At 35.5% G+C, this 25,253-nt stretch overlaps 1 protein-coding gene across 3 annotated transcripts in view; it reads left to right on the forward strand.

The window, feature by feature from the left end:
- The window catches only part of REV3L (REV3 like, DNA directed polymerase zeta catalytic subunit), a 188,535-nt gene that overhangs the window by 149,018 nt on the left and 14,264 nt on the right, over positions 1-25,253 (forward strand). For all 3 annotated transcript variants that reach the window (XM_068551255.1, XM_068551256.1, XM_068551257.1), the window contains 7 exons: positions 135-253; positions 2,034-2,175; positions 3,760-4,004; positions 4,953-5,061; positions 6,932-7,138; positions 18,139-18,248; positions 24,382-24,496. In XM_068551255.1, the coding sequence (XP_068407356.1) occupies positions 135-253; positions 2,034-2,175; positions 3,760-4,004; positions 4,953-5,061; positions 6,932-7,138; positions 18,139-18,248; positions 24,382-24,496 (1,047 nt within the window). The remainder of the gene's footprint in view (positions 1-134; positions 254-2,033; positions 2,176-3,759; positions 4,005-4,952; positions 5,062-6,931; positions 7,139-18,138; positions 18,249-24,381; positions 24,497-25,253) is intronic.

Genomic DNA, 25,253 nt, shown 5'->3' on the forward strand with positions numbered 1-25,253 from the left:
AACACAAATCATTTTTACAAGTAGCTTTCATATCTACTATGAAAAGTTAGAAATAATACTTAGGATTTTTTAGAACCAAAGTTGCATGTAAGTATGAGCATTATTATAATGGAGTTTTCCCTTTTTTTCCCTAGGTGGCTCTAACTAACTACACCTTTGAAAATGTGAGCTTTCATGTTCTTCATCAGCGTTTTCCCCTCTTTACTTTTCGAGTCTTATCAGATTGGTTTGATAACAAGACAGATCTATACAGGTAATGTTTTATAACTCTGAAGAGGATAATATCTCTTTTTAAAAATCAGTATTATTGGAGTATAACTTATATACAATAAAATGCACACATTTAAAGTATATTGTGCAATGACTTTGAAAAATGTATACACCCTGTAATCACTACCCCAATCAAGATAAAGAACATTTCTAACACCCAGAAAATTCCCTTACATAGCTTTGTAGTTAATCTACCTATTCCTTAACCACCCAGGTAAGTATGAATTGAATTTCCATTACTATAGATTAGTTTTGTCAGTTTTAGAACTTTGTATTATTAGAATTATTTACAGTCTACCGCTTTGTGTCTGCTTTCAAGAAACTCAGCATGTTTTCTGAGATGCAACCATGTTCTTGCATGAACCAGAGTTTGTTCCTATTTTTATTACTAAATAATATTCAATTGTATGAGTATACTACAATTTATCCAGTCACCTGTTGATGGACAGTTGAGTTGTTTCTGGTTTGAAGCTATTATGAATTTGTAGCATGTGTCAATACTTCATTTCCTTTTATTGCCAAATAATATTCCATTGTGGGGGTATATACCACATTTTATTTATTTACTCATGAGTTGATGGACACTTGGGTTACTTCCACATTTTGGCTACTCTGAAAAATGCTGTTAGGAACATTTGTATACAAGTTTTGGTGTAGATGAATATTTTTATACCTCTTGGATATATACTTACGAGTGGAATTGGTCAATTATATCATAACTCTATTTTTAACAATTTGAGGGATTGTCAGTCTGTTTCCAATGCAACTGCACTATTTTACATTCCCACCAGCAGTGTATAAGGGTTATAATTTCTCTGCATCCTCACTAACACTTGTAAGGAGTGTTTTTAATTATAGGGTGATTTTTTTTTTTTTCTTTTCATGTTCATTTTCTAGTTTTTCTGTACGGATTAGTCATGTGTCATAGGAACAGGTTTTTAAACTTTTTATTGAACTATATTATGTGACTATATTGTTTTAAAACCCACGTAATTAAAGGTTGCAATATATTTGAATCTTAATATTCCTTAAATGAATAAATTTTATTCTTTATCAGATACCTTTGGATAATTTTTACATTTTATTAACAAAATATTAAATCAAAACTTCCTTTCATAGCTTTGGTGAAGGTTTTTGTTGTTGTTTGCTTATTTTCTTAACAAAAAAAGTAGGATAAAGAGGTTTTCATGGCTTAAATCAACAGAATATTTGTATTTTCACAGGAAATACTGATTTGACATATATATTTACCCCACGTAGGGTCTCATTAAAATTATTTTCCTGATTTTTCTAAATCTTCACCAAATTACTCTGTTTCCTTCCATAAGACACCAGTGCATACTTTTTTTTAGACTGGTATTAACAATGATAACCCAAAGCCTCCATGTTTTTAAAAAGCCTATAGATAGCATAATTACAATTGGATAATTATTGCATCATTAGCAGTGGCATCTAAGAGACAATGTTAATTTTTTATAATAAAAATAGAGTAAAATCAAGCAAAATGTTGAAAATAATTATCCTTAGTCTTATCACAAGCATTATTTTAAACTTTACATATTTTCACTAGGTTTTATGCCCTTGAAATATCTGAAATTTTCTAATGTTTAACTAATTAACCTACTATGCTAAAGGCTCGATCATGACCCCCTCCGTAAATAACCTCACTTTTAATAGGTAGTTTTTGACATAATGAAAACAGTACTAGTTTCAAGTATACAAATTTTTCCCAAACGTTCATAGCATGGATTCTCTTTTAACAGATGGAAAATGGTTGATCATTACATTAGCCGTGTCCGTGGAAATCTCCAAATGTTAGAACAGCTGGACCTGATTGGGAAAACCAGTGAAATGGCTAGACTTTTTGGCATTCAGTTTTTACATGTACTGACAAGGGGTTCACAGGTAGGAAATCAATTTTCTTGCACACTTGAAAGTTCTATGTGAATGATATACGTACTTTTGAGATGTTTGAGGTGATTTGATTTTTTTTTTTTTTTTTTAACTTTCTATCTGGTACCAACTAATATATACATGTAGCTAGTTAATCAAATCTTGTCATTTCGTTTTCTGGAAAGGCTTTAATTTACTTAACAGCTCCGCTTTTTATTTTTTCTCCACACCAACTTCTTGGCCACTGCTGAGTTTTGCATGATAATAAGAAAATAAATGGCTATGCCCTTGAGGATGGTATTATGTTCCTGAATACCGTCAGTGTGATTAGGGATGACTTGAAAGGCCACTCAGAACTGGGGATGCGACAAAGAAAGTCTACCTCTCTTTTGTTTTACATTCCTACTTTTGGCTGTTCCAACTCCCAGCAGATAACTTTAATATAAAAAAAAGAAGAAGGAGGATTTGGGAATCAATGTAAGTGGGCTGTATCACTTTTTTTTAAAGTTAAAGAAAAATGGGAGCTTGGAAGCCATTTAACTCATCTCTTTCTAACTAGTTTCCCAAGGATATAATGAAAGATTTTTGTTTAAATGCCTTGCTGAAAATGGTTTCATGCCTTTATTCCACATATGTTTATTTGAATACTTTTAGTGTGTTAAATAAACACTGTGCTAGCCATCCGGGATACTACATTAAATCGCTTAGTTTCCTTAACCTCATAAAGTCTTTTATTTTAATTATTTTATGTCTATAACATTCCCCCAATCTACCAATTCAGTAAATATAGCAAAACTAGAGCGCTAACTACTTTGGCATTACCTGTTGCTGTATTTAATTTTATTGCTATTATTAAATAGCTTATAAAGCTATTTATTTTACTTATTTATACTCCCACAAGTTTTCAAAACTATTTGAGCTGGCTTATAATAAAAGGCAAAGATACTTTAAAACCACATGAGAATACTTCAGTGAACCCATGCTGGTTCTTGTGAGTGCTTTCTTTTTCTAAACTATAAACCATCTGCTTTATAGCAGTTATTATAAACTATCAGTAATTGCTTGATTAATTTTTGTGAGGGACCAGTATTAACCTGACTACCTTTCAGTTTTGGAATCCTGTGTTCCTTCTTGGGAAATTGAGATAACATTTATCCATCTCAAGTGTCCTGACCCCCATTCTCTAATTTTCCCAAATAAATTTGTCAAAGATTATTGGCCAACTTTTTTAATGAAATTGTCAAATTGTACAACTGTCTTTTCTACATCTGTTTATTATGATATTGCTATCTTTAAATATTAAAAGAAATCGAATTGTGCCTGTCTTTTCAAAAATAACTTATTGTGTAAGTTATTTGACATATTTTTCAGTTTTTATAAAAGTTATGGGAATAGGAAAAGGACTTACAAAGGGTTCCCTTCTGATACCTGAAAGCCGATTAAATAACCAACGTTATGTAACTGTGTTGTAAGAAGCCTTACAGCCGTATTTTGAAGAGCAAAACATCCCCCAAATGATTTTCACATATTCAAAAGACCAATATATTTGTATTTAAGTTTCTTCTTCCCTCCCTACTTCTACCTCTCTGCCTGCAGTACCGTGTGGAATCAATGATGTTGCGTATTGCTAAACCAATGAACTATATTCCTGTGACACCTAGTGTACAGCAGAGATCCCAGATGAGAGCTCCACAGTGTGTTCCTCTAATTATGGAGCCTGAGTCTCGTTTCTATAGCAACTCTGTTCTCGTTCTGGATTTCCAGTCACTGTATCCTTCTATTGTGATTGCATACAACTACTGTTTCTCCACCTGCCTTGGCCATGTGGAAAACTTGGGGAAGTAAGTTTTTTTTCATATTTACAATTACTTTGTTGTACTTTGTATTTCTTACTAAAATTAGACTTTCTTTGAGTGCCTCTTTGCACATGAGACTGCCCTTACGAGCAAGGTGAATGGGCTGTAGCACATCTAGTCTGCTCTTTGTAGTTACCTTACTAATAATTAACATGGATCACCGTATGACTGATTGAGCGTCATGGATGATTAACTCATATGAAGAAGATTGTGAATACGATCAGCCTTGTGATTTATCTGTTCCATCTTCGTATACATCTGTGGTCTCTTTTTAAATGAGTTATATTTAATTTGTTGGTATAAATCACTTTTCAGTGGAACAGTTTGAGGATTATGATCTTATAACTTCAGCTATGACCTCCTCTTGACTTTTCTTAGAAATAGTTTTTTTTTCTAAAAAAAAAGTTAAATTGCCAAATGTTAGATTTTATTTTTTCCTGTCAACCAAATTTTTTCTCATAAGAAATACAGTCTTCCTTTATAATGATTTCTGTGTAATTAAAACCAAGTGTTATAGTTTTAGTCTGAAGTATATTCACTCCTTATAGAAAGCTTTTATGGAAATTGTATTGGTAATTGTCTTTTTAGTAAGAACAGGAATTTGGAAAAGTTAGTTGCAGTCTTTTTACTTAAGGCTTAAATTTTTCTTTAGAGAACTTAGTGTAAGGTAGTCATATGTTGAGCTGAAATTTGGTATTTTAGTATAGATTTTTCCCGTGTACTTTAGGATAGTGCTGTTTAAGAAATGTTTCTAATATTTGAAGAACTGCTTTTTGGTAACTAAACAAATAAACATATTACTAAGTATATTAGTTCATGTTTAGATGTTTAAAAATGAGTTTCCAATAGAATTAGAAAGATTCCTAAAATTGCCTAGAATCTCTGTTCTGTGATTTGAGAAAGTATTTGCTTAATTTTTTTTTTTCTTAACAGGTATGATGAGTTCAAATTTGGCTGTACCTCTCTAAGAGTACCTCCAGATTTACTTTACCAAATTAGGCATGATATCACAGTGTCCCCCAATGGAATAGCTTTTGTCAAGGTAATACTCTCTTATAAATGAAAGGTATCAACTGTGGCTTAACCTTTGGAGAGCTAATTGTTTAGATGTTGTTGGCATATAATACCAAAAAAAAAAAAAAAAAAAAAGAAAGTTTGCTTCAATATCTTATCTCAGAAAGTCAAAGATATAGGGAATCTTCTAAGAAATTTTTTTAAAAAAAATAGTAATCTTGTTTTGCATGAATTTAGGTTTAAAATCTTTTAATTATTAGATTTTAGTTTTTAATGAACTATTGCAAGAAATAAATGTGCCTATATACCTTCTGCCCTCTATTAGAATCTGGCAGGCTTAAGTAGCTATTTGATGATCACAACAATGTTAACTTATAAAGATTAAAATTGCCTTAAGGTGTATACTTTACTAATTGTTTTATATATTTTAAATTAAATTAAGACTGTCTTAGAAATAATGATATTCTAATGTATTTATTGATTGTATTTTTTAAGAAGATACCCAAACTAATAACAGAGTCCCTTTTTTCTCTCCCTTGTCTCCCCTCAAAAGAAACTAAAAAAGCCTCATAAATGAATAAAGACAAATAGGAAGAGATCTAGGAGAAGATTATATTGCCTCTCATATGCCAACTTCATTCCTTTCTTTTCTATTTCCTTAGCAGTGAGTCTGTACTAGAATCGTGGGATGGTAGGGTGGTTGGTGATGGTAGCATGGACCCCACTAGCCCTCAAATTCATTCTGGTGTACTTAGCAAAAGTATCATCGTTCTCTACTAGTAAGAGGATGCTGTGTTTAAAGAGTACTATAAAATTAGCCATTTAGGTATGAGGAAAATTTTTACCAAGTGAGTTCATGATATATTCCATTTTGGAAAATACTACATTTTAACATAATAACATATATTATGTCTTAATATAAACATTATGGCTGCTTCAGAAGGTACACAGAATGAATTAGAGGTTACAATATGTTTTCATTGTCACATATCTAGCAGCTTATTATTTTATCTCCCTTTAACAGCATTTTAAGAACTTGCATCTACATTTTGACCCAATGTGTAAAGCTTAATGAAAACTAGATTTTTTAATATTCAGGAGTGTGATTATCCTATTCCTGAGATTTTAATTGTTCAGTCCAACATGCATTACCTTGCACGTGTCTGTGAATCATCTTCAGAGTTAATACTGTTTTGTGGTTTTCATTCCTAGTGGAGTTCTCATAAATTCTCCCTAGTCTTGATTAATACAAATGATTTTTTTTTTCTTTTTTTGGCATCAACAAATTTTATCACCTCACTATTCATCCCCTCTTCCAGATTGCTAATAAATATAGGCCGGAGGGGATGGCTTAGTGGTCTAAGCATCAGATTTGAAATACCTAGAGTCCCTGGAACTGCAGGTTTGAATGTCAGCAGAGTCAACCCAGCTCTTCATTCTTCCAAGGTAGATAAATGGAGTTCCATGCAGATTACTGTGTGGGGTCATTAGGATGAGATCTTTAAAAACTGAGGTTTGTTATGAGTGATACAAATCCCGTGTGTCCTTCTGAAAGAGTGGGGGTTTGGATCAAAGTTTTGACAAAATTTCCCTCTGAACTCATTATATGGTCTCTTATGTACTAGTTGGCATCCTCCTCCCTGGAGGTCTTTGAACTCACATAGTAGTACTACATTAGATTTATAAACATTACAGGAACCTTTTAGGAGAAAAGTCCTCTTCAAAAGAAAGAAAATGTGATGATTTTATATTGATGGCCACTGGTCCTGTGGCCACGCTATTGTTCGTATGTTTCAATTCATGACAGTTGGCCATTGTTATACTTTGTGCTTCCTTCTTAATTGTCTAAATCTATAATGTTTAAGGGATTTAAACATTCTTTTTTTCCTTTATGATAGCCTTCAGTAAGAAAGGGTGTGCTACCAAGAATGCTCGAAGAGATTCTGAAGACTAGACTGATGGTGAAGCAGTCGATGAAGGCTTACAAGCAAGACAGAGCCCTTTCACGAATGCTCGATGCACGTCAGCTAGGACTTAAGCTGATAGCAAATGTCACATTTGGCTACACAGCTGCTAATTTTTCTGGGAGAATGCCATGCATTGAGGTAAGTGATACAAGTCTATAGGTTTTTTTCAAAAGAGACTAAAGCAGCATTAAATGAATGCCTATTCATTAAACCATTTTGTTTTGAAACTTTAGACAAAAGGGTTTCATTTCCATAACATAGGATCAGTTTTTCTCAAACCAGGACTTATATATTGATATATACATATTCTTAGGAATTTGTGCGTTTTCTCTATGAGAACTCTTTGTGTTTTGTTCAATGATAATTTTAGAAATTAGCATACACATATTTCTGCATAATCTGGATGACCATATTGTAACCAATTACTGACATGAGATTTCAGTGCCGCCTTTACAGCATTGTTTACAGTAACACTGGTACTAAATAATTCCTTTTAATGTGTAGATAGAGGTCTGATGATAGTTCAGTTGTCTTCTCCAAATGTCAGAATACAAACAATCATTCCATATTTACTAGTGTACCAGTAGATATAAAGCAGAACCTTTCTTTTGCAGTGGTAGTTGCAATTAAAAGACACTTTTCATTAAACAAGACTAATTTCTTGTTATTTACTAAATTAGGGTGTTAATTTGACATGAATACAGTCAGTATAGTATGACAGAGTAATACAATAATTTACTAATGGTTGAGAAAGGAACAGAGTAGGCTTGTTTGCTTGATGATCTTTTCATGCCAAATGAAGGCTAGAGCATTGTGGTATACCATATTTGCAGTAGTTCAATAAGGGAAAAGCATTGGAAGAATCAAGTTCCCACAGAGCTCACAGTAGGCAAAGTAAACTCCAAAAACCTGTGCAAGGGACTTCCGGTTTCATGTCCAACATGTAAGAAACTTGAAAGTCTCTACTCTGTCCTCACACCAAGTAAGCTGAACAGACAGAAAAATCAACAACTCTTCTTAGATCTGTCAGAGAGGTGAAGTCACAGGGTAAACTGCTGCCCCCAAAATTGAAGAAGTGTATACAGAGAGTCACAACTTACCAGAGCAGAAATCAAGAGCACAAATCTCTGTGAGAACCAGTGCCATGGTAGGGAAAACGGAACTATAACTGATGATCGCTGGAGGCTCAGGGTGGACAAATCTGAGCGATAAAAACTCCAAAGGACCCAGTCATCAGGGTTCCCCACACTTTTATGAATTTTACCTCTAGGAGCTCAACCAGGTTCTAACAGTGAATATGAGAAAAATTCCCTTGTGCTTCTGGCACAGAGAGAGGAAAAGAACCATTTTGAAATACACCAGAGCATTCCGTTTTTAACAAAGTCTGCCCTCAGGAGAAACTATTTAACCAGAGATTAACCTGCTGGAGTTTTATCAGAGCCTAACTGACCTGGAGAAAGGGAAATACCCAACTCCAACTGCTCTAGCCTTCTACACGGAAGAAAAATACTGCAGCCCACTCTAGTCCCACCAAAGTGTCCCACCAGAGTGGGGTGAAAAACTGAAAATCACATGTGAAGTGTACAGTCCAGAGGCACAGGTTCACTGAAAGACTGAGACCTACTCGTAGGACTAAGGAGCCCTTCCCCTCCCCCGACACCTTACCACCACATTACTAAAGGCCTATTTATAGCAGTTCCTTTTACCCAATACATCATGTCTGGCTATCAAAAAAAATTGCAAGACTTACTAAAAGCCAAAAAACACAGTTTGAAGAGACAGAGAAAGCATCAGAACCAGACTCAGATAAGGCAGGGATGTTGGAATTAGACTGCAAATCTAAAACTATGATTAGGATGCTAAGAGCTCCCTCCAATAGCTAAAGTAGACAGCATGCAAGAACAGATGGGCAATGTAAGCAGAGAGGTGGAAATTCTAAGAAAGAACCAAAAAGAAGTGCTGGAAATCAAAAATCCTGTAACAGAAATGAAGAATGCCTCTGACTGCTACACTGAACATGGCTGAGAAAAGAATCTCGGAGCTTGAGGAAATCTTAGCAGAAACTGCTAAAACTGAAAAAGAGAAAAAAAGACTGAAAAAAAGAGATATCCTAAAACTGTGGGACAGCTACAGAAGGTGTAACATACATGTAATAGGAATTCCAGAAGGAGAAGAGAGAAAGGAACAGAAGAAATACTGAAACAATAATGACTGAGAATTTCCCCAAATTAATGTCAGACACCAAACCACAGATCCAGGAAGTTCAGAGAACACCAAACAGAATAAATGCCCCAAAAACTAAACCTAGGGACATCATTTTCATACTGCAGAAAATCAACACTAAATTAAAAATCCTGAAAGAAGCCAGAGGGAAAAAACACCTTGCTTGTAGAGAAGCAAAGATAAGAATTATATCCAACTTTTCCTCAGAAACTGTGCAAGCAAGAAGAAAATGGAGTAAACTATTTAAAGTGTTAAGAGATAAAACCCTTCAACTAGAAATCTCTACCCTACAAAATTATCATTCAAAAGTGAAGGAGAAATTAAGATTTTTCTCAGACAAGTAAAAATTGAGGGAATCTGTTGGCAGTAGACCTGCCTTGCAAGAAATGCTAGAAGAAACTCTTCAGTGAGAAGGAAAATGATAATAGGTCAGAAACCTAGATCAATACAAAAGAATGGAAGAGCATCAGAGAAGGAATAAGTAAAGGTAAAATAAACACTTTTATTTTTCTTATTCTTAATCTAACAATTAACAATTTATTCAAAATAATAATAGCAACAATGTATTTGATTATGTATGTTTATATACATGTATGTGTAAGTAAAATGAATAACAAATGGTACAAGGAATGGGAGGAAGGGATTAGGATTATTTTATTATAAAGTACCCACACTACCTGTGAAGTGGTATAGTGGTTTTTGAAAGTGGTATATTTTAAGTAAATATAAATATTGCAAAATTTGGGGCAACCACTATAAAAAGTTTAAAAAAAAAATACAACTAATGTGTAAGAAGGAGAGAAAACGGAATCATATAAAATAGTCAAAACCACAAAAGGCAGTAAAAGAGTGGAAAATAAAAATAGGAACAAAAACAAAGGCAACACATAGAAAATAAAATCAGGAAGGACACGGTTGAACAACATAATCAACCGGATATAATGGACATTTATAGACTACTTCATCCAACAACAGCTGAATACATATTCTCAAGCTCACATGGAACATGCACCAAGGATAGACCACATTCTGGGCCATAAAGCACTTTAACAACTTTAAAAGAATAAATCATACAATGTCTGCTTTCAGATCACAATGGAATTAAACTAGAAATCAATAACAGAAAGATAGCTGGAAAATCCCCCAAATACTTAGAGATTAAGCAGCATATTTCTAAGTAACGCATGGGTCAAAGAAAAAAAATCTCAAGAGAAATTTTTAAATATTTTGAACTAAATGAAAATGAAAACACAGCTTATCACAATTTGTGGAAGTCAGCAAAAACAGTTAGGAAATTTATAGATTGAATGCATATATTAGTGGGGAAAAAGACCTAAAAGCAATCATCAACTAAGCTTTTACCTTAGGAAACCAGAAAAAGAACAAATTAAATCCAAAGCAAGCAGAAGAAAAGAAATAATAAAAACTATAGCAGAAATCAGTGAAATTGATTTTCTCAATTGATTTCATGTTTTCAGAGAACCCCAAAGCTAGTCTTTTGAAAAGATCAATAAAATCAGTAAACCTCTAGCCAGCCTAACTAAGAAAAAAAAAAAAAAAGAAAAGAGTACACAAATTGCAAATATCAGAAACAAAAGAGGGGACATCACTTCAGTTTCCATGGACATTAAAAGGATAATAAAAGAATATTATGCACACAAATTTGATAACCTAGATGGAGTGAACCAATTACTTGAAAGACATAATCTGCCAAAACTTGTACAAGAAGAAATAGGCAATCTGAGTAGGCCTATATCTATTAAAGAAATTGAGTCATTCATTAATAGCCTTCTAAAACAGAAAGCACCACACCCAGGTGGGTTCACTGCTAAATTCTACCAAACATTTATGGACGAATTATACCATCTCTCTACAGTCTCTTTCAGAAGATGCAAGCAGAAGGAGTACTTTCTAACTCATTCTAATTACCCTAATACCAAAACCAGACAAAGACATTGTAAGAAAACTACAGATCAATATCTCTCACGAACATAGATGTAAAAATCCTCAATGAGTATTAGCAAATCAAATCCAAAAATGTCTAAAAACAGTTGTACACCACAACCAAGTGAGATTTATTCCAAGTATGCAAGGCTGGTTCAACATTGAAAAATCAGCTGAGAGCCATCACATCACATTCAGGTTAAGTAAGAAAAATCACATGATCATGTTAACATGCAGAAAAGGCACTTAACAAAACCCAATACCCATTCATGATACAAACTCACAGGAGACTAGGAATAGAGGAGAACTTTGTCAGTTTGATGGAGAATATCCACCAAAAAACCTGCAGCTCATATTATACTTAACCATGAGAAACTTGAAGCTTTCTCACTAAGGTCAAGAACAAGACAAGGATGTCCCAACTCATCACTGTTTTTCACCATCATACTAGAAGTCCTAGCTAATGCAATAAAACAGGCAAAAGGAAATAAAAGGTATGCAGATTGGGAGACTTCCCTGGCGGTCCAGTGGTTAAGACTCCACACTTCCAATGTAGGGGGTGCAGGTTCGATCCTTGGTTGGGGCACTATGATCCCACATGCCGTGCCATGCGGCCAATACAATAAAAAATAAACCTTTCAAAAAAAAAAAAAAGGTATGCACATTGGAAAGGAAGGTAAAACTGTCTTTGTTTCCAGATGACATAATCCTCTATGTAGAAAATCCCCAAAAAATGACACACAAAAAAACCCTCCTGGAACTAATAAGCGATCATGTAGCAGGGTTGCATGATACAAGGTTAATACAGTGTATACCAGCAATGAACAAGTGGAATTCAAAATTAAAAACACAATACCATTTGTATTAGCACCCCCCAAAATGAAATACTTTGGTGTAAACCTAACAAAATATGTACCAGATCTATATGAGGAAAATCCCAAAACTCTGATGAAAGAAATCAAAGAACTAAATAAATGGAAAGATATTCCACGTTCATGGTTAAGAAGACTCAGTATTGTCAAGACGTTAGTTCATCCCAAATTGACATAGAGATTCAATGCAATCACATTCAAAATCCCAGCAAGTTATTTTCTTGATATTGACAGACTGATTCTAAAGTTTACATGAAGGAGAATTCCCTGGTGGCCTAGTGGTTAGGATTTTGGGCTTTCACTGCCATAGCCTGGGTTCAATCCCTGGTTGGGGAACTGAGATCCCACAAGCCACTCGGCCAAAAAAAAAAAGTTTACATGAAGAGGTAAAAGACTCAGAATAGCCAACATAGCATTAAAGAAGAATAAAGTCAGAGGACTGACTTACTATAAAGCTACAGTAGTCAAGGCAGTATAGTATTGGCAAAAGAATAGACAAGTAGATCAATGGAACAGAATAGAGATTCCAAAAATAGACCCACATAAATATAGTCAACTGATCTTTAACAGAGGAGCAAAGGCAATACAGTAGAGCAAAGACAGTGTTTTCAACAAATGGCTCTGGAATAACTGGACATCCACATGCAAAAAAAAAATGAATCTAGATACTAACCTTACACCCTTCACAAAAATTAACTCAAATTGTATCACAGACCTAAATATATAATGCAAAACTATAAAACTCCTAGAATAACATGAAAAAAATCTAGATAACCTTGGATTTGGTGATGTAACACCTTGGCTTTTTAGATGTAACACCACCAAAGGCATGATCCATGAAAGAAAGAATGATGAGCTGGACTTCATTAAAATTAAAATTTTCTGCTCTACAAAAGGCACTGTCAAAAGAACAAAAAGAGGGCTTCCCTGGTGGTGCAGTGGTTAAGAATCCACCTGCCCATGCAGGGGACACGGGTTCGAGCCCTGGTCCGGGAAGATCCCACATGCCGTGGAGCAGCTAAGTCCATGCACCACAACTACTGAGCCTGAGCTCTAGAGCCCACGAGCCACAACTACTGAGCCCGTGCACCTACAGCCTGTGCTCCACAACAAGAGAAGCCACTGCAATGAGAAGCCCACACACTGAAACGAAGAGTAGCCTCTGTTCACTGCAACTAATGAAAGCCCAACAATCACTCTCCTTGTTATTTACCCAAAGGAGTTGAAAATGTATGTTCACACAAAAACCTGCACACAGATTATCATTATAGCAGCTTTATTCATAATTGCCAACATTTGGAAGCAACCAAGATGTCCTTCCATAAGTGAATGGGTAAGTAAACTGTGGTACATTCAGATAGTAGACTAGTGTCGAGCACTAAAAAGAAATGAGCTGTCAAGCCACGAAAGACATGGAGGAAGCCTAAATGCATATTACTAAATGAAAGAAGCCCATCTGAAAAGGCTGCATACTGTGTGATTCCAACTATATGACATTCTAGAAAAGTCAAAACTATGGAAACAATAAAAAGATCAGTCATTGTTAGAGTAGAGGGGAGGGGGAAAGATGAATAGTCAGAACACAGAGGATTTTTAGGGCATTGAAACTACGGTTGACTCTTGAACAACACAGGTTTGAAATGCCTGGGTCCATTTATGTTTGGCTCTTTTTCAATAAATACTGTATTATAAGATGTTTATATCTAGTTTCAAGTTTGTATATTTTTAGGTAATATTAAAAAATACTTTGTCAGTCCTAGGGATTCATATTATTACTCACATTAGAAAAACACTCATCTAAATGACCTAATAGAAAAAGTGGAAATTATTTTATTAATAATGTAGAACCAGAATAGCAAATCTTTTCTTAGGCCATTTCCACATTCCACTAATATTTTTCCTACCTCTCAATTTAAAATTTGTTTATTAATGTATTTTGTAGCAAAATAATACAGAAATTAACATTTCTTTTTAAACTATATAAATATTCGGGGGGGTGGGATAAATTAGGACTTTGGGATTAACTTATACACACTACTATATGTAAAATAGGTAAACTACAAAGATCTACTGTATACAACAGGGAACTATATTCAATATCTCGTAATAACCAATAATGGAAAAGACTGAAAAAGAATATAGATATATAATTGAATCACTTTGCTGTATACTTGAAATTAATACAACATTGTAAATTAACTGTACTTCAATTTAAAATATATATATATGTATGTGTATATATTGTGTGTGTGTGTATATATATATATATATATATATATATATATATATATATATCCTAACCTTAGAATAAGTAGAATTTGGGGGTTTTGATCTGGCAGTAGAAGTTGAGGAGTGGAGTTCTGCCAGGAAGTACGCTACTACCTAACATGTTGAAAACTGACTGCCAAGCAACATCTGCCTCCTTGACCCTGGACTTTTCAGATATTCTGAGGTTAATGACTGCAAGCTTGCATTTGGCCCTTCTTTACATGCCAACATCACAATTTAATGATGTTAACTTATTTATGAAGTCATTAGTGGATAAAGCTGTCAACATCACAGAAAGGGTCTCTCATGAACATGTCAAAAGTTAGCTCCAGGGGCTTCCCTGGTGGTGCAGTGGTTGAGAGTCTGCCTGCCGGTGCGGGGGACGCGGGTTCGGGCCCTGGTCTGGGAGGATCCCGCATGCCGCGGAGCGGCTGGGCCCGTGGGCCACGGCTGCTGGGCCTGCGCGTCTGGAGCCTGTGCTCCGCAGCAGGAGAGGCCGTGGTGGTGGGGGGCCGGCGCGCCGCGATGAGGAGTGGGCCCCGCTCGCCGCAACTGGAGAAGGCCCTTGCACAGAAACGAAGACCCAACACAGCCAAAAATAAAAAAAAAAAAAAAAAAAAAAAAAGTTAGCTCCAGTGGAGTCAAAATGGAAGCTATTGTCTTTAAAGGCAAATAGACTACTGACTATGGCCGTGTGCTTTCCTTCAATGAACACACAATCAAATATATTTGACAGGGGTTCCCTGGTGGCGCAGTGGTTGAGAATCTGCCTGCCAATGCAGGGGACACTGGTTCAAGCCCTGGTCTGGGAAGATCCCACATGCCGCGGAGCAACTAGGCCCGTGAGCCACAACTACTGAGCCTGCACGTCTGGAGCTTGTGCTCCGCAACAAGAGAGGCCGCGATAGTGAGAGTCCCGTGCACCGCGATGAAGAGTGGCCCCCGCTTGCCGCAACTAGAGAAAGCCCTTGCACAGAAACGAAGACCCAACACAAACAAAACTAAATAAATAAAAATAAATAAATAAATAAATAAATAAATAAAAATAAAGGAATTCCTTTAAAAAAAGAATTGACAGTACCACCAAGATCACATAAAATATGCTAGATCTAGACTATCAAAGAGAAAGACAAGACTTTGTAAGAATTCCTATAAGAATGCAGAGAATGAGTAATGTAGCTAATAGTTGTAGGTTAATGTTTCTCAGCTCAACACTGTCACTGATGTGTTTATTTCATAAATTAAAAATTTTATGTCTTCACATTTTTCTCCTAAACTATTTACTATTCGTGATAAAGCTGTATATACACATACATGAATATCTGACAACTTTTTCAACTGGCTGTTCATTGTCTCTTTTTCTTTTTTTGTGAGATATAATTGACATAACACATTATATTAGTTTCAAGTATACAACATAATGATTCAGTATTTGTATATATTGCAAAATGATCAATATCATTTAGACCACAATAAGTCCAGTTAACATCCCTCACCACACATAGTTACAATTTTTTTCTTGTGATGAGAGCTTTTAAGATCTACTCTCTGAGCAACTTTAAAATATACAATATTATTATTAACTATAGTCACCATGCTGTACCTTACATCTCTAAGACTTATTATTGTATAACTGGAAGTTGGTACCCTTGACCACCTTCACCCATTTCTGCCCCCCACCCCCCGCCACCTCCTGCTTCTGGCAACCACCAGTCTCTTCTCTGTATCTATGAGTTCAGTGGGGTTTGGGGGGTTTTTTTGTTTTAGATTCCACGTATAAGTGAGATCATAAAGTATTTGTCTTTCTCTGTCTTATTTCACTAAGCATAATACCCTCAGCGTCCATCCATGTTGTTGCAAACGGCAAGATTACCTTCTTTTGTATGGCTAAATAATATTTCATTGTATATAAACCCCATTTTCTTTATCCATTCATCCATCAGTGGACACTTAGCTTGCTTCCATGTCTTGGCTATTATAAATAATGCTGCAGTGAACACGGGGATACAAATTATCTTTTCCAGTTAGTGTTTTTGTTTCCTTCAGATAAATACCCAGAAGTGGAATTGCTGGATCATATGTTGTTCTACTTTTAATTTTTTGAGGAACCTCCATACTGTTCTCCATAGTGGCTGCACCAATTTACATTCCCACCAACAGTGCAGGAGAGTTCCCTTCTCTCCATATCCTCACCAACATTGTTTTCAGAGAATTTTTACTTTAAGTCTTATTATGACTTTTCAGGATCCCAACCATTGCCTAAATTGTGAAATCAATTAATTTCCTCTTTTTAAATCCAGTCTCTTGGCCCTGTAATGTTTTTCAAATTAGGAACTATGACACAAAGTCGCAGAATCAATTTTAATGTAATTGCCACTCCTTTCTTCTCTCCCACTGCTCCCCCCACCTCCCCCGTGCCCCTCCCTCGCATGCCTCTAAGTCCTTCACACTGCGTGGACTTCAGGGCCAACTGCAAAAGAGTTCTGACTCTTCCAGATATAGCTTAAATGGGTCAGACTAGACAGCAGGAGGCAGACATTTAGGACCAGTATATGTGTGTATTTGTATGTGTGTATCTCAAAAGCATACTGGACTCTAACACTATGGCTCACCCATTTAGCTATTTGCTGCCACGTATTTTTATCTTGTGTGAAAGTGGCAAAAGATGACAGATTGAATGTTTTATTCAAACTTGAATTTCAATTAGGTGACATGATTTTTTTTTAATGTATTAGGCTATAGGTTATATTCTCAAGGTTTTCTAATGCACTAAAGGTCTCAACAGGATTCATGATCTTAATTTAAAACCCAAATTAAGTTTCTGCTATCAGTTTTTTATTTATTCCTTTGTTCATACACTTAATATTTCCTGTGTAACAACTTTAAACAGGCTTTTAAAATAAACGTTATTCAATCCTGCATTTAGTTCAGATAATTCAAACTTTACAGTAAAAGGGGAAAGATCATTATAAATACTGTTTGCGTCTTAACACAAAAGAAAAAGTGCATAATTCTTATTTTAAAACTTTAAAAAGTAATGTTCCATTTATGCTGAATGGCAGTTTCCCCAACCCTTAGCTTTAATGAGTTTGATAAATGAAGCAGCAGTGCTATATTAGTCTCCTTAAGTTCTTTAACTATGAAATATAATTAGCCTGCTTCTCATATTTGTCAAGATCCACCATCTTCTTGTTTGGTCAACTCATGCCATGATCATTGTTAAAACTCACCAATCACCAATGAAAGAACTTAGACATATATCTGCCTACTTGATTTAAATTGAACCCTTGTAATATATTTTCTATCATATAATTATGCATTTTTCCTTGTATCAATATTTAGTATCATCTAAAAAATATGTATAACCAATCACTGAGATATAGGTTCAGCATAAGCTTTACTGATACTGAAAGAAATTATCATAACACTCCAACAGAAAAATTTTGAAAGACCCACATGCACATACATAGTGTAATTTCCTGCCTAGTTGGTTATAAAGGCATTTTAGAAAGTCCTTGAGTAAATAAGGCTTATTCTTCTAGGATCAAATGTAGCTATATGTGTATAGTGCAGTCCATTGTACTCACTGATACACTCACAGGCAAGTCTGTATATTGATTGGTTTCTTTTAAATTATTCATTCATCTCATTTTCTTCTTGAGTACTTGTAGACAGAATGATGGCACTGGTGACTTTTTTTTTTAATGTTCTTTTCTCCTTGTTTCATTTTTAGAAATATTTAATAATTAAAGTTAAGTATTATATAGTAAAGTCTATTGTCTTATACTAAACTACGTTAAGAAATTATTTTCAATGTGTTTGTACCAACAGGTTGGTGATAGTATTGTTCACAAAGCCAGAGAAACCTTGGAAAGAGCTATTAAACTGGTGAATGACACCAAGAAGTGGGGTGCTAGGGTTGTATACGGTGATACTGACAGGTAATGAACTTTCTGTTTTGTAGTTGTCTTTTTGCATCTCCTCAGATACTCATTTCAGTGTTTGAAATGGCTTAAGGGTAATCCTTCCTAAAAATAGAGTTCTACCTAAGTTCTTTTCAGTCCTTATGATCTTGTGATTGGAGTTAACACAGGTCCTGATTTACCAGATATGATCTTAAGAGACAGAAAATGTATATGACCTGAGCCACAGAGTACAAAAATTCCCAAGGCATCCCTCCAGGTAGCCAAGTAGATAGGGATCTGTAAAAACTGTATACACAGCAGTCTAATCTGTTTAAAGAAACAGCTTTTAATGTGAAGAATCCTCAGATAGCTGCAGCTCTCTGAATTTAAATATATATCTTAAAATAATCAAACTGTTTTTGAAAGACAGTTGCCAAAGATGTGAGTGGTTAACTTTTCACTGGGCCCCAAAATCTGTTGACCTTCTTCTATAAACAGTGCAGATTCCAGATACATTTTCCATTTGATTCCAGAGGCTCACAGACTTCATGAAGCCATCATCCTGAAGCCCATTCTATCCAAAGGATAGAATTGCCTTTGAATCCTGAATAACCTCAGCCTACTTGCTTGCTTTGATATTTTTCAGGGCCCAGTTATTTATGTAACATCTTATTTATATGACTCATTAAAATTTTTCTAGAATATAGGTATTATGCAAATTTCTTAGAGTCTGAAATTTTTTCATATTGAAGGCTTAGAGTCACAGTGTGATCATTCTAAGAGCACTTGCCTCAGGAGCTCTGATCACTTTACAGTGCAGTGGAGCAAGCAGAGATAATGCTTCTGATCACTGAAAATAGCTTCTAGGTAATCTTTAAACAGCATTTAATCTTCTCTGGTTTTTTAATGCACATACAATCAGCATAATCATATTAATGCTGAATGAGACCTTTCCTCCTATAGCAGCTTCATTATCAGCAGGTGGGGATAGTTCCAAGTTATCCAGGCCCCAGTTATCCATAGTCTCTACTGTTCCCCGTCAAAAGCCACTCCTCACTTTGACTTTGGGTATTTCACTGCTCTGTAAAACCACTTCTGCTGAATAGTCTAGCAAAATAAAAATTACTGGAACATAGTTTTTCACCTTGTTAGCAGAGCTCCTCACAAAATATTTAGGGAAGAGGAGAAAGTTAAACTTTAAATTGTTGAGTTTAATTCAGGGTTTAAACACATCAGTAGTTGACAACACGCACCCAGAAGCAGAAGTTGGCATGATTCTGACTGTAAGGTTTTTAGGAATTCAAACAAACCAAAAAACACAGACTTAGAATGTCAGAGCTGGAAGAGGACTTTTAGGTCAGGAGTTTTCATGACCTAAAAGGGTTGGGAGAAAACCCTAGGGGGCACATTCTCAGATGCTACTTAAGAGCAGATTCCCCTGGAATAAGAAATTTGTCTAAGATTGCCCAACTAGTTAGCAGTGGAGCCATAAATTGGTATCTCTCTACGTAAGACATCACAGGTTTTTATTATTCTAATCAAAAAAGTGTAGGGACTTCCCTGGCAGTCCAGTGGTTAAGACTCTGCACTCCCAATGCAGGGGACACAGGTTTGATCCCTGGTTGGGGAGCTAAGATCCCATGTGCCACACAGCACAGGATAGATAGATAGATAGATAGGGAGGAAGGGAGGGAGAGAGAGAGAGAGAGGGAGAGAAGGAGAGAAGGAGAGAGGGAGGGAGGGAGAGAGAGAGAGAGAGAAAAGAAGGAAAAGAAAGAAAGAAATTGTATTTGCAGATGTGCAGTATCTTTTTTTTTTTTTTTTGGCCACACTGCCCCACTTGTGGGATTTTAGTTCCCCGGCCAGGGATCGAACCCAGGCTCTGGGCGGTGAGAGCGCCGAGTCCTAACCACTGGACTGCCAGGGAATTCCCTGCAGTATCATTAGAGCTTTTGATTACCATTCACCATCTGATTCATTCAACAAATGTTTACTGAAATACACTGTATGAGGGCAGTTCACTCTAGGGCATGCATTCTCAATGGTAATAATACTGCCCAGCAGTGTACAAGTTGGTCCTCGAGGAGCAAAGAAGTACAGTGGGTTTTGGCCCCACAGAGCTCAACCCTACCCAACAACATTTTAATCCTTAGTAATTATTTTCTCTTGTTAAATTTACTTTTAACTTTTTTGGGCGGGAGGACAATAATGATAACATACTGAGAAGCACTGCTCTAGGGATAATAAATGTATGCTTGGTGGAGGGAAAGAGTTCTTAACCAAGAGTGAGATCTGGCTTCTCTTTCTAGCTGTGCTCCTAGCTGATTGCATGGCCATCAAAAAGTCGCTTAGCCTCCCTGAGGCTATCATCAGAATGAAGGAAATCTGATACATGATGAAGAATGACCATTGCCTCCCTCCAGTTTCAGGACTGCTGACTTTATGAATCTTGGAGTCTAGCTAAGGGAGATTGGTTAACAAAGCATCAAAATTACTGTGTTAGAAGGGTGTTTCTCTCTCTAGAGCAGTTATGCATTATTTTCCATTTAGACAGTATAAATGTAAACACCCTGAATTTCTTTATATTGTAGTGGTCCAAACAATTATTCTATATAATAGTGGTTATCAATAATATTTATCCCACCCTAGTGGGATAGACCTACTTCCATCAGTTATTGAAGCTCTCTGTAGTAGTGATTCTCAGGCAGGGTAGGGAAGGACATTTGACAACACACATACTGCCAGGGCAGAAGAAGGGTGGTGGGGAACTAGAACAAAAATCTCTTGGGAAGTTCATCTGAGTATAATTGAGAAAAGCCTCCTAGGTGATTCTAATATCCCCACTTAACTCCCCACCCCATGTGAAATGAAAATCACTGCTTTAAATGTGAACTTGGATCTATCAACCCAAAGATAAACATTATTTAACTACATTAAAAGCACCAGTAACAGACAAATAGAAACTTTTTTTTTTTTTTTTGGCTGTGCCACACAGCTTGCAGGATCTTAGTTCCCCGACCAGTGAAAGTATGGAGTCCTAACCAACTGGACCATGAGGGAATTCCCTAGAAACTTATTTTAAAACTGTCTTTCTCTTTGTAGGCTGGTCACCTACATTCTGTTAACTGACCCAAAACTTCCATTAATCCTGGTCAGCTCTCTTGAAGCTTAGCTCCAACTAAAACTAGCCAAAACAGCACAGATGAACTCAAGTGAAACCCCTAACACTACTAGGTAAAATCTCAAATATATACCCTATAATAGCTTTTAAGATGTAAAGTATGTGTACCTTTAATTTTTTATCAACTTTATCAAGGTATAATTTTTAACAAAAAAGTGCATAGTTCAATATACAAAATGTATAGACCCATGTAATCAGCTGCCACCCCAGTCAAGATATAGAATATTTCTATCACTGTAGAAGGTTCTGCCATGCTCCTTTGCAGTCAGTCCCTCACCTTCATCCCCTACCCCCAGGCAACCACTTACCTGGTGTCTATTACCATAGCTTAGTTTCTCTGTTCTAGAGCTTTATAGAAATGTGTGTAGAAACACTTCAATTCATTATTGCATCTGAACATTTTAAGCATAATCTTTTTTTTTTTAAGTTTGGCATATACATCTAAAGTTAAACATACCCTTAGCATGACTCAACATTCCTACTCCTTGATATTTACCTAAGAGAAATGAAAACTTAGGTCTACACAAAGACTTGATGCACCTCTTCACTGCAGTTTTATTCTTGATAGTCCAAAACTGCATACAGTCCAAATGTTCATCAACACATGAATGGATGAACACATGTAGCATATCCATACAATGGAATACTATTCAGCAATAAAAAGGAACCAGTTACTGCTACTTTAGCAACATGGGTGTATCTCAAAAATATGCTGAGTGAAAGAAGCCAGACATGAGTATGTACTGTATATTATATAAAATTCTTGAAAAAACAAAACTAATCTATAGTAATTGAAAGCTGGTCATGTGTTGCTGGGAGTGGAGTGGAGAATTATTGCAAAGGAGTACAAGGGAACTTTATGGGGTCATGAAAATGTCCCTATATCTTGATTCCGGTGGTAGTTACACAAATATATTAATTTTCTAGGGCTGTCACAGATTTGGTAGCTTAAGCACAGAAATTTACTTTCTCACAGTTCTGGAGGTTTGAAGTCCAAGATCGAGGTGTTAGCCAGTAGCTGTGGTTTCTCCTGAAGCCTCTCTCCTTGGCTTGCAGGTAGCCACCTCCTCACTTTGTCCTCACATGATCTTTCCTCTGTTCATGTGCATTCTTGGTGTTTCTTTGTGTAATTTCCTCTTATAAAAACACCAGATTAGGCTCACCCTAACCACCTAAATTAGAGCGCCTTTTTAACTTAATCATCTCTTTAAAGGCCCTATCTCCAAATACAGTCACATTCACAATGGGGGTTAAGGTTTCAACGTATGAATTTAAGGGGCACAGTTCATTCAGCCCCTAGCAAGCCTATACGTTTGTCAACATTCATGGAACTGTACACTTAGAATGAGAATGTATTCATTTTATTATATGCAAATTATATCTCAATGAAGTTGATTTTTTAAATAATCTTTCAAAAGGAAATGTTGTAATAATCTATTTTTTTTTTAAAGGCTATACTGGTATAATGAGCATCAGATGGGCCTAGAAGGAAAATATTATAAAAAGCTTTAGGTGGTTCAGAATATAGCCTAGCTTAAAAGTATAATTAGCTATCTAAGGCCTATTTGTTGTGCCTTATGTTAAAATTAATTCAGATTGATAAATTTTTATTTTCAAGGCCTTAAGTAATATTAAATAAATACTCCTTAAGCTTTTCAGCTCAAACTCTAACACAAGTACTATCTGCAATATTGGCAGAGAAAGAGCTTTTCAAAAAAAACCATCCAAATGAGATTGGAAGTCCAATATAAAAGCATTTAAGAAATAATAAGATTGGTTTATGTGGCTCCAAGAATCTTAAAGTCCATGTTTCAAGAAAGTATTCATTTCTACTATTTAATGTCTTTCCACTAAAGACAGCTTTATAATCTCTCTTCCTTAAGTATATTTATTTGCCATTACTTCTCTTGGTCTCAGATTGTGGTATATACTGAAATGTAAAGTGCTATTACAGAGTTAGCTGGATCATATTAGGAAAAAATGCCCAATACTTTTATCAGTTATTTTTTAGTATTTTTCATATTAGAATTTTTTTTAATCCGTATTAGAAATCCTTCCCTCTTGACCTGCGTATACTGATGGTGGGATTGTATGTCAGAAATATCTTTCTGGACTTCAGTTTCACATTATCTTTCAAAAAGTATTTTTAGTATATACCACTTATCTAGAAATTCCTCTTCTAGGAATTTATTCTAAGGACATAGCTTGCCAAGTTATTATTCTATATTAAATATTAGAAAAAAAATTTAATGACTTAAGATTTCCAGTGGTAGGGGTTTGGTTAAATTATACTACATCCATACATTGAAATACACTACAACTGTTAAAATAATGTAAAAGAACTAAGTTACATGGGAAAATGTTCACAATATACCATTAAATGAAAGGAGAAAGTTATCAAACTGTATGATCTGTGATCCCAAATGAGAAAAGATTTACAGATGTACACAAAAGGCTTCTAGTGTCTTTTTTCTGAATGGTGAGATTATAAATGGCTGTTTTCTTTGTGCCTTTTTGTGTTTTCTAACTGTTCTTCTATGAACATATTTTTACAAAATATACATGTGTTCTTTTCTAAGTTGGGTGGTTCTGGAAGGAAATTCCCTCCCATATCACAAGTAAATTTTCCATTTCTTTATAGTCATCTTTTATTTTGTGACTGACATAATTGTGTGTCATGGAAAACTGTAAATGTATAGGAATGACCCAGGACCTTCTTGGCAGCTGTGATAGCTGTTCTGTGTGTAGCTAAACTAGAAACATTAGATGTCTTGAAGATCTGTAACAAGATATACTGTGAGCACACAGGAAAGTGTGACAAAACAAGAAAACTCAGGTAGGGAGCAACTTAATAAGGAAGAATAAGGGGGGGAAAAAAAAGGTTTTCCTTGGTTTTAGAGTATTATCCAGGAAAGTTACTATTGATGAGATTTTTTTTTTTGTTACAATGCCTTCCTCATTACCCTACTTTATTTTTAATCCTCTTAGTATGTTTGTGCTACTGAAAGGAGCCACTAAGGAGCAGTCTTTTAAGATTGGTCAGGAAATTGCTGAAGCTGTAACTGCTACCAATCCTAAACCAGTGAAACTGAAGTTTGAAAAGGTAAGAGAAATGTAATACTACTAACCACATATAAAATTCACATACCTTCTGTAGATTTCTGACTTTTTCAATACATTTTCAGATTTTGTAATGGTATATGGGTCTGTGAAAGTGTTAAATTTAGAGTATTTTTCCCTTATTTTTGTATAATTTTCTCAATTTTTTTTGTAATGTCTTATTATAAAGAAATGAAAAGACTATTCCAGTTAACTATTGCTGTGTAACCCCAAACTTAATGGTGTAAAACAAGCACCATTTTATTGAGCTTACAGATTTTTATGGGTCAGGAATTCATGAAGGGTGCAGCTGGGATGGCATGTCTCTGCTCCACAATGTCTAGGTCCTTAGCTGGACAGCTAAGGACTGAAATCACCTGAAGCTTGCTCACTCTCATGTCTGGGGGTTGATGCTGGCTGCCATTTGGGACACGAGGTGGGGCTGTGAGCTGGAACACCTACACTTGGCCTTTCCCTGGGGCTACTTGTTCTTCCTCACAGCATGATAGCTGAGTTCTAGGAATGAACATCCCAAAGAGAACCAGATGAAAGCTCTTTTGCTTTTTATGACCTAGTCTCAAAATCATATAGCATCATAGCCTGTCTAGATTTGAGAGGGAACATAGGTCCCCTTCTCTTAATGGGAAGAATGTCAGAGTCACATTGTGAGAAGGCTATGTGGGATGGAAGATATTATTTCTTTGGAGAATGCAGTCTGCCACAGGACCTTCGGCTGTTTTCACTTTACTTTGGATATGAAA

This window comes from Eschrichtius robustus, chromosome 9, assembly GCF_028021215.1.
Source record: "Eschrichtius robustus isolate mEscRob2 chromosome 9, mEscRob2.pri, whole genome shotgun sequence".
NCBI classification, from domain to species: domain Eukaryota; kingdom Metazoa; phylum Chordata; class Mammalia; order Artiodactyla; family Eschrichtiidae; genus Eschrichtius; species Eschrichtius robustus.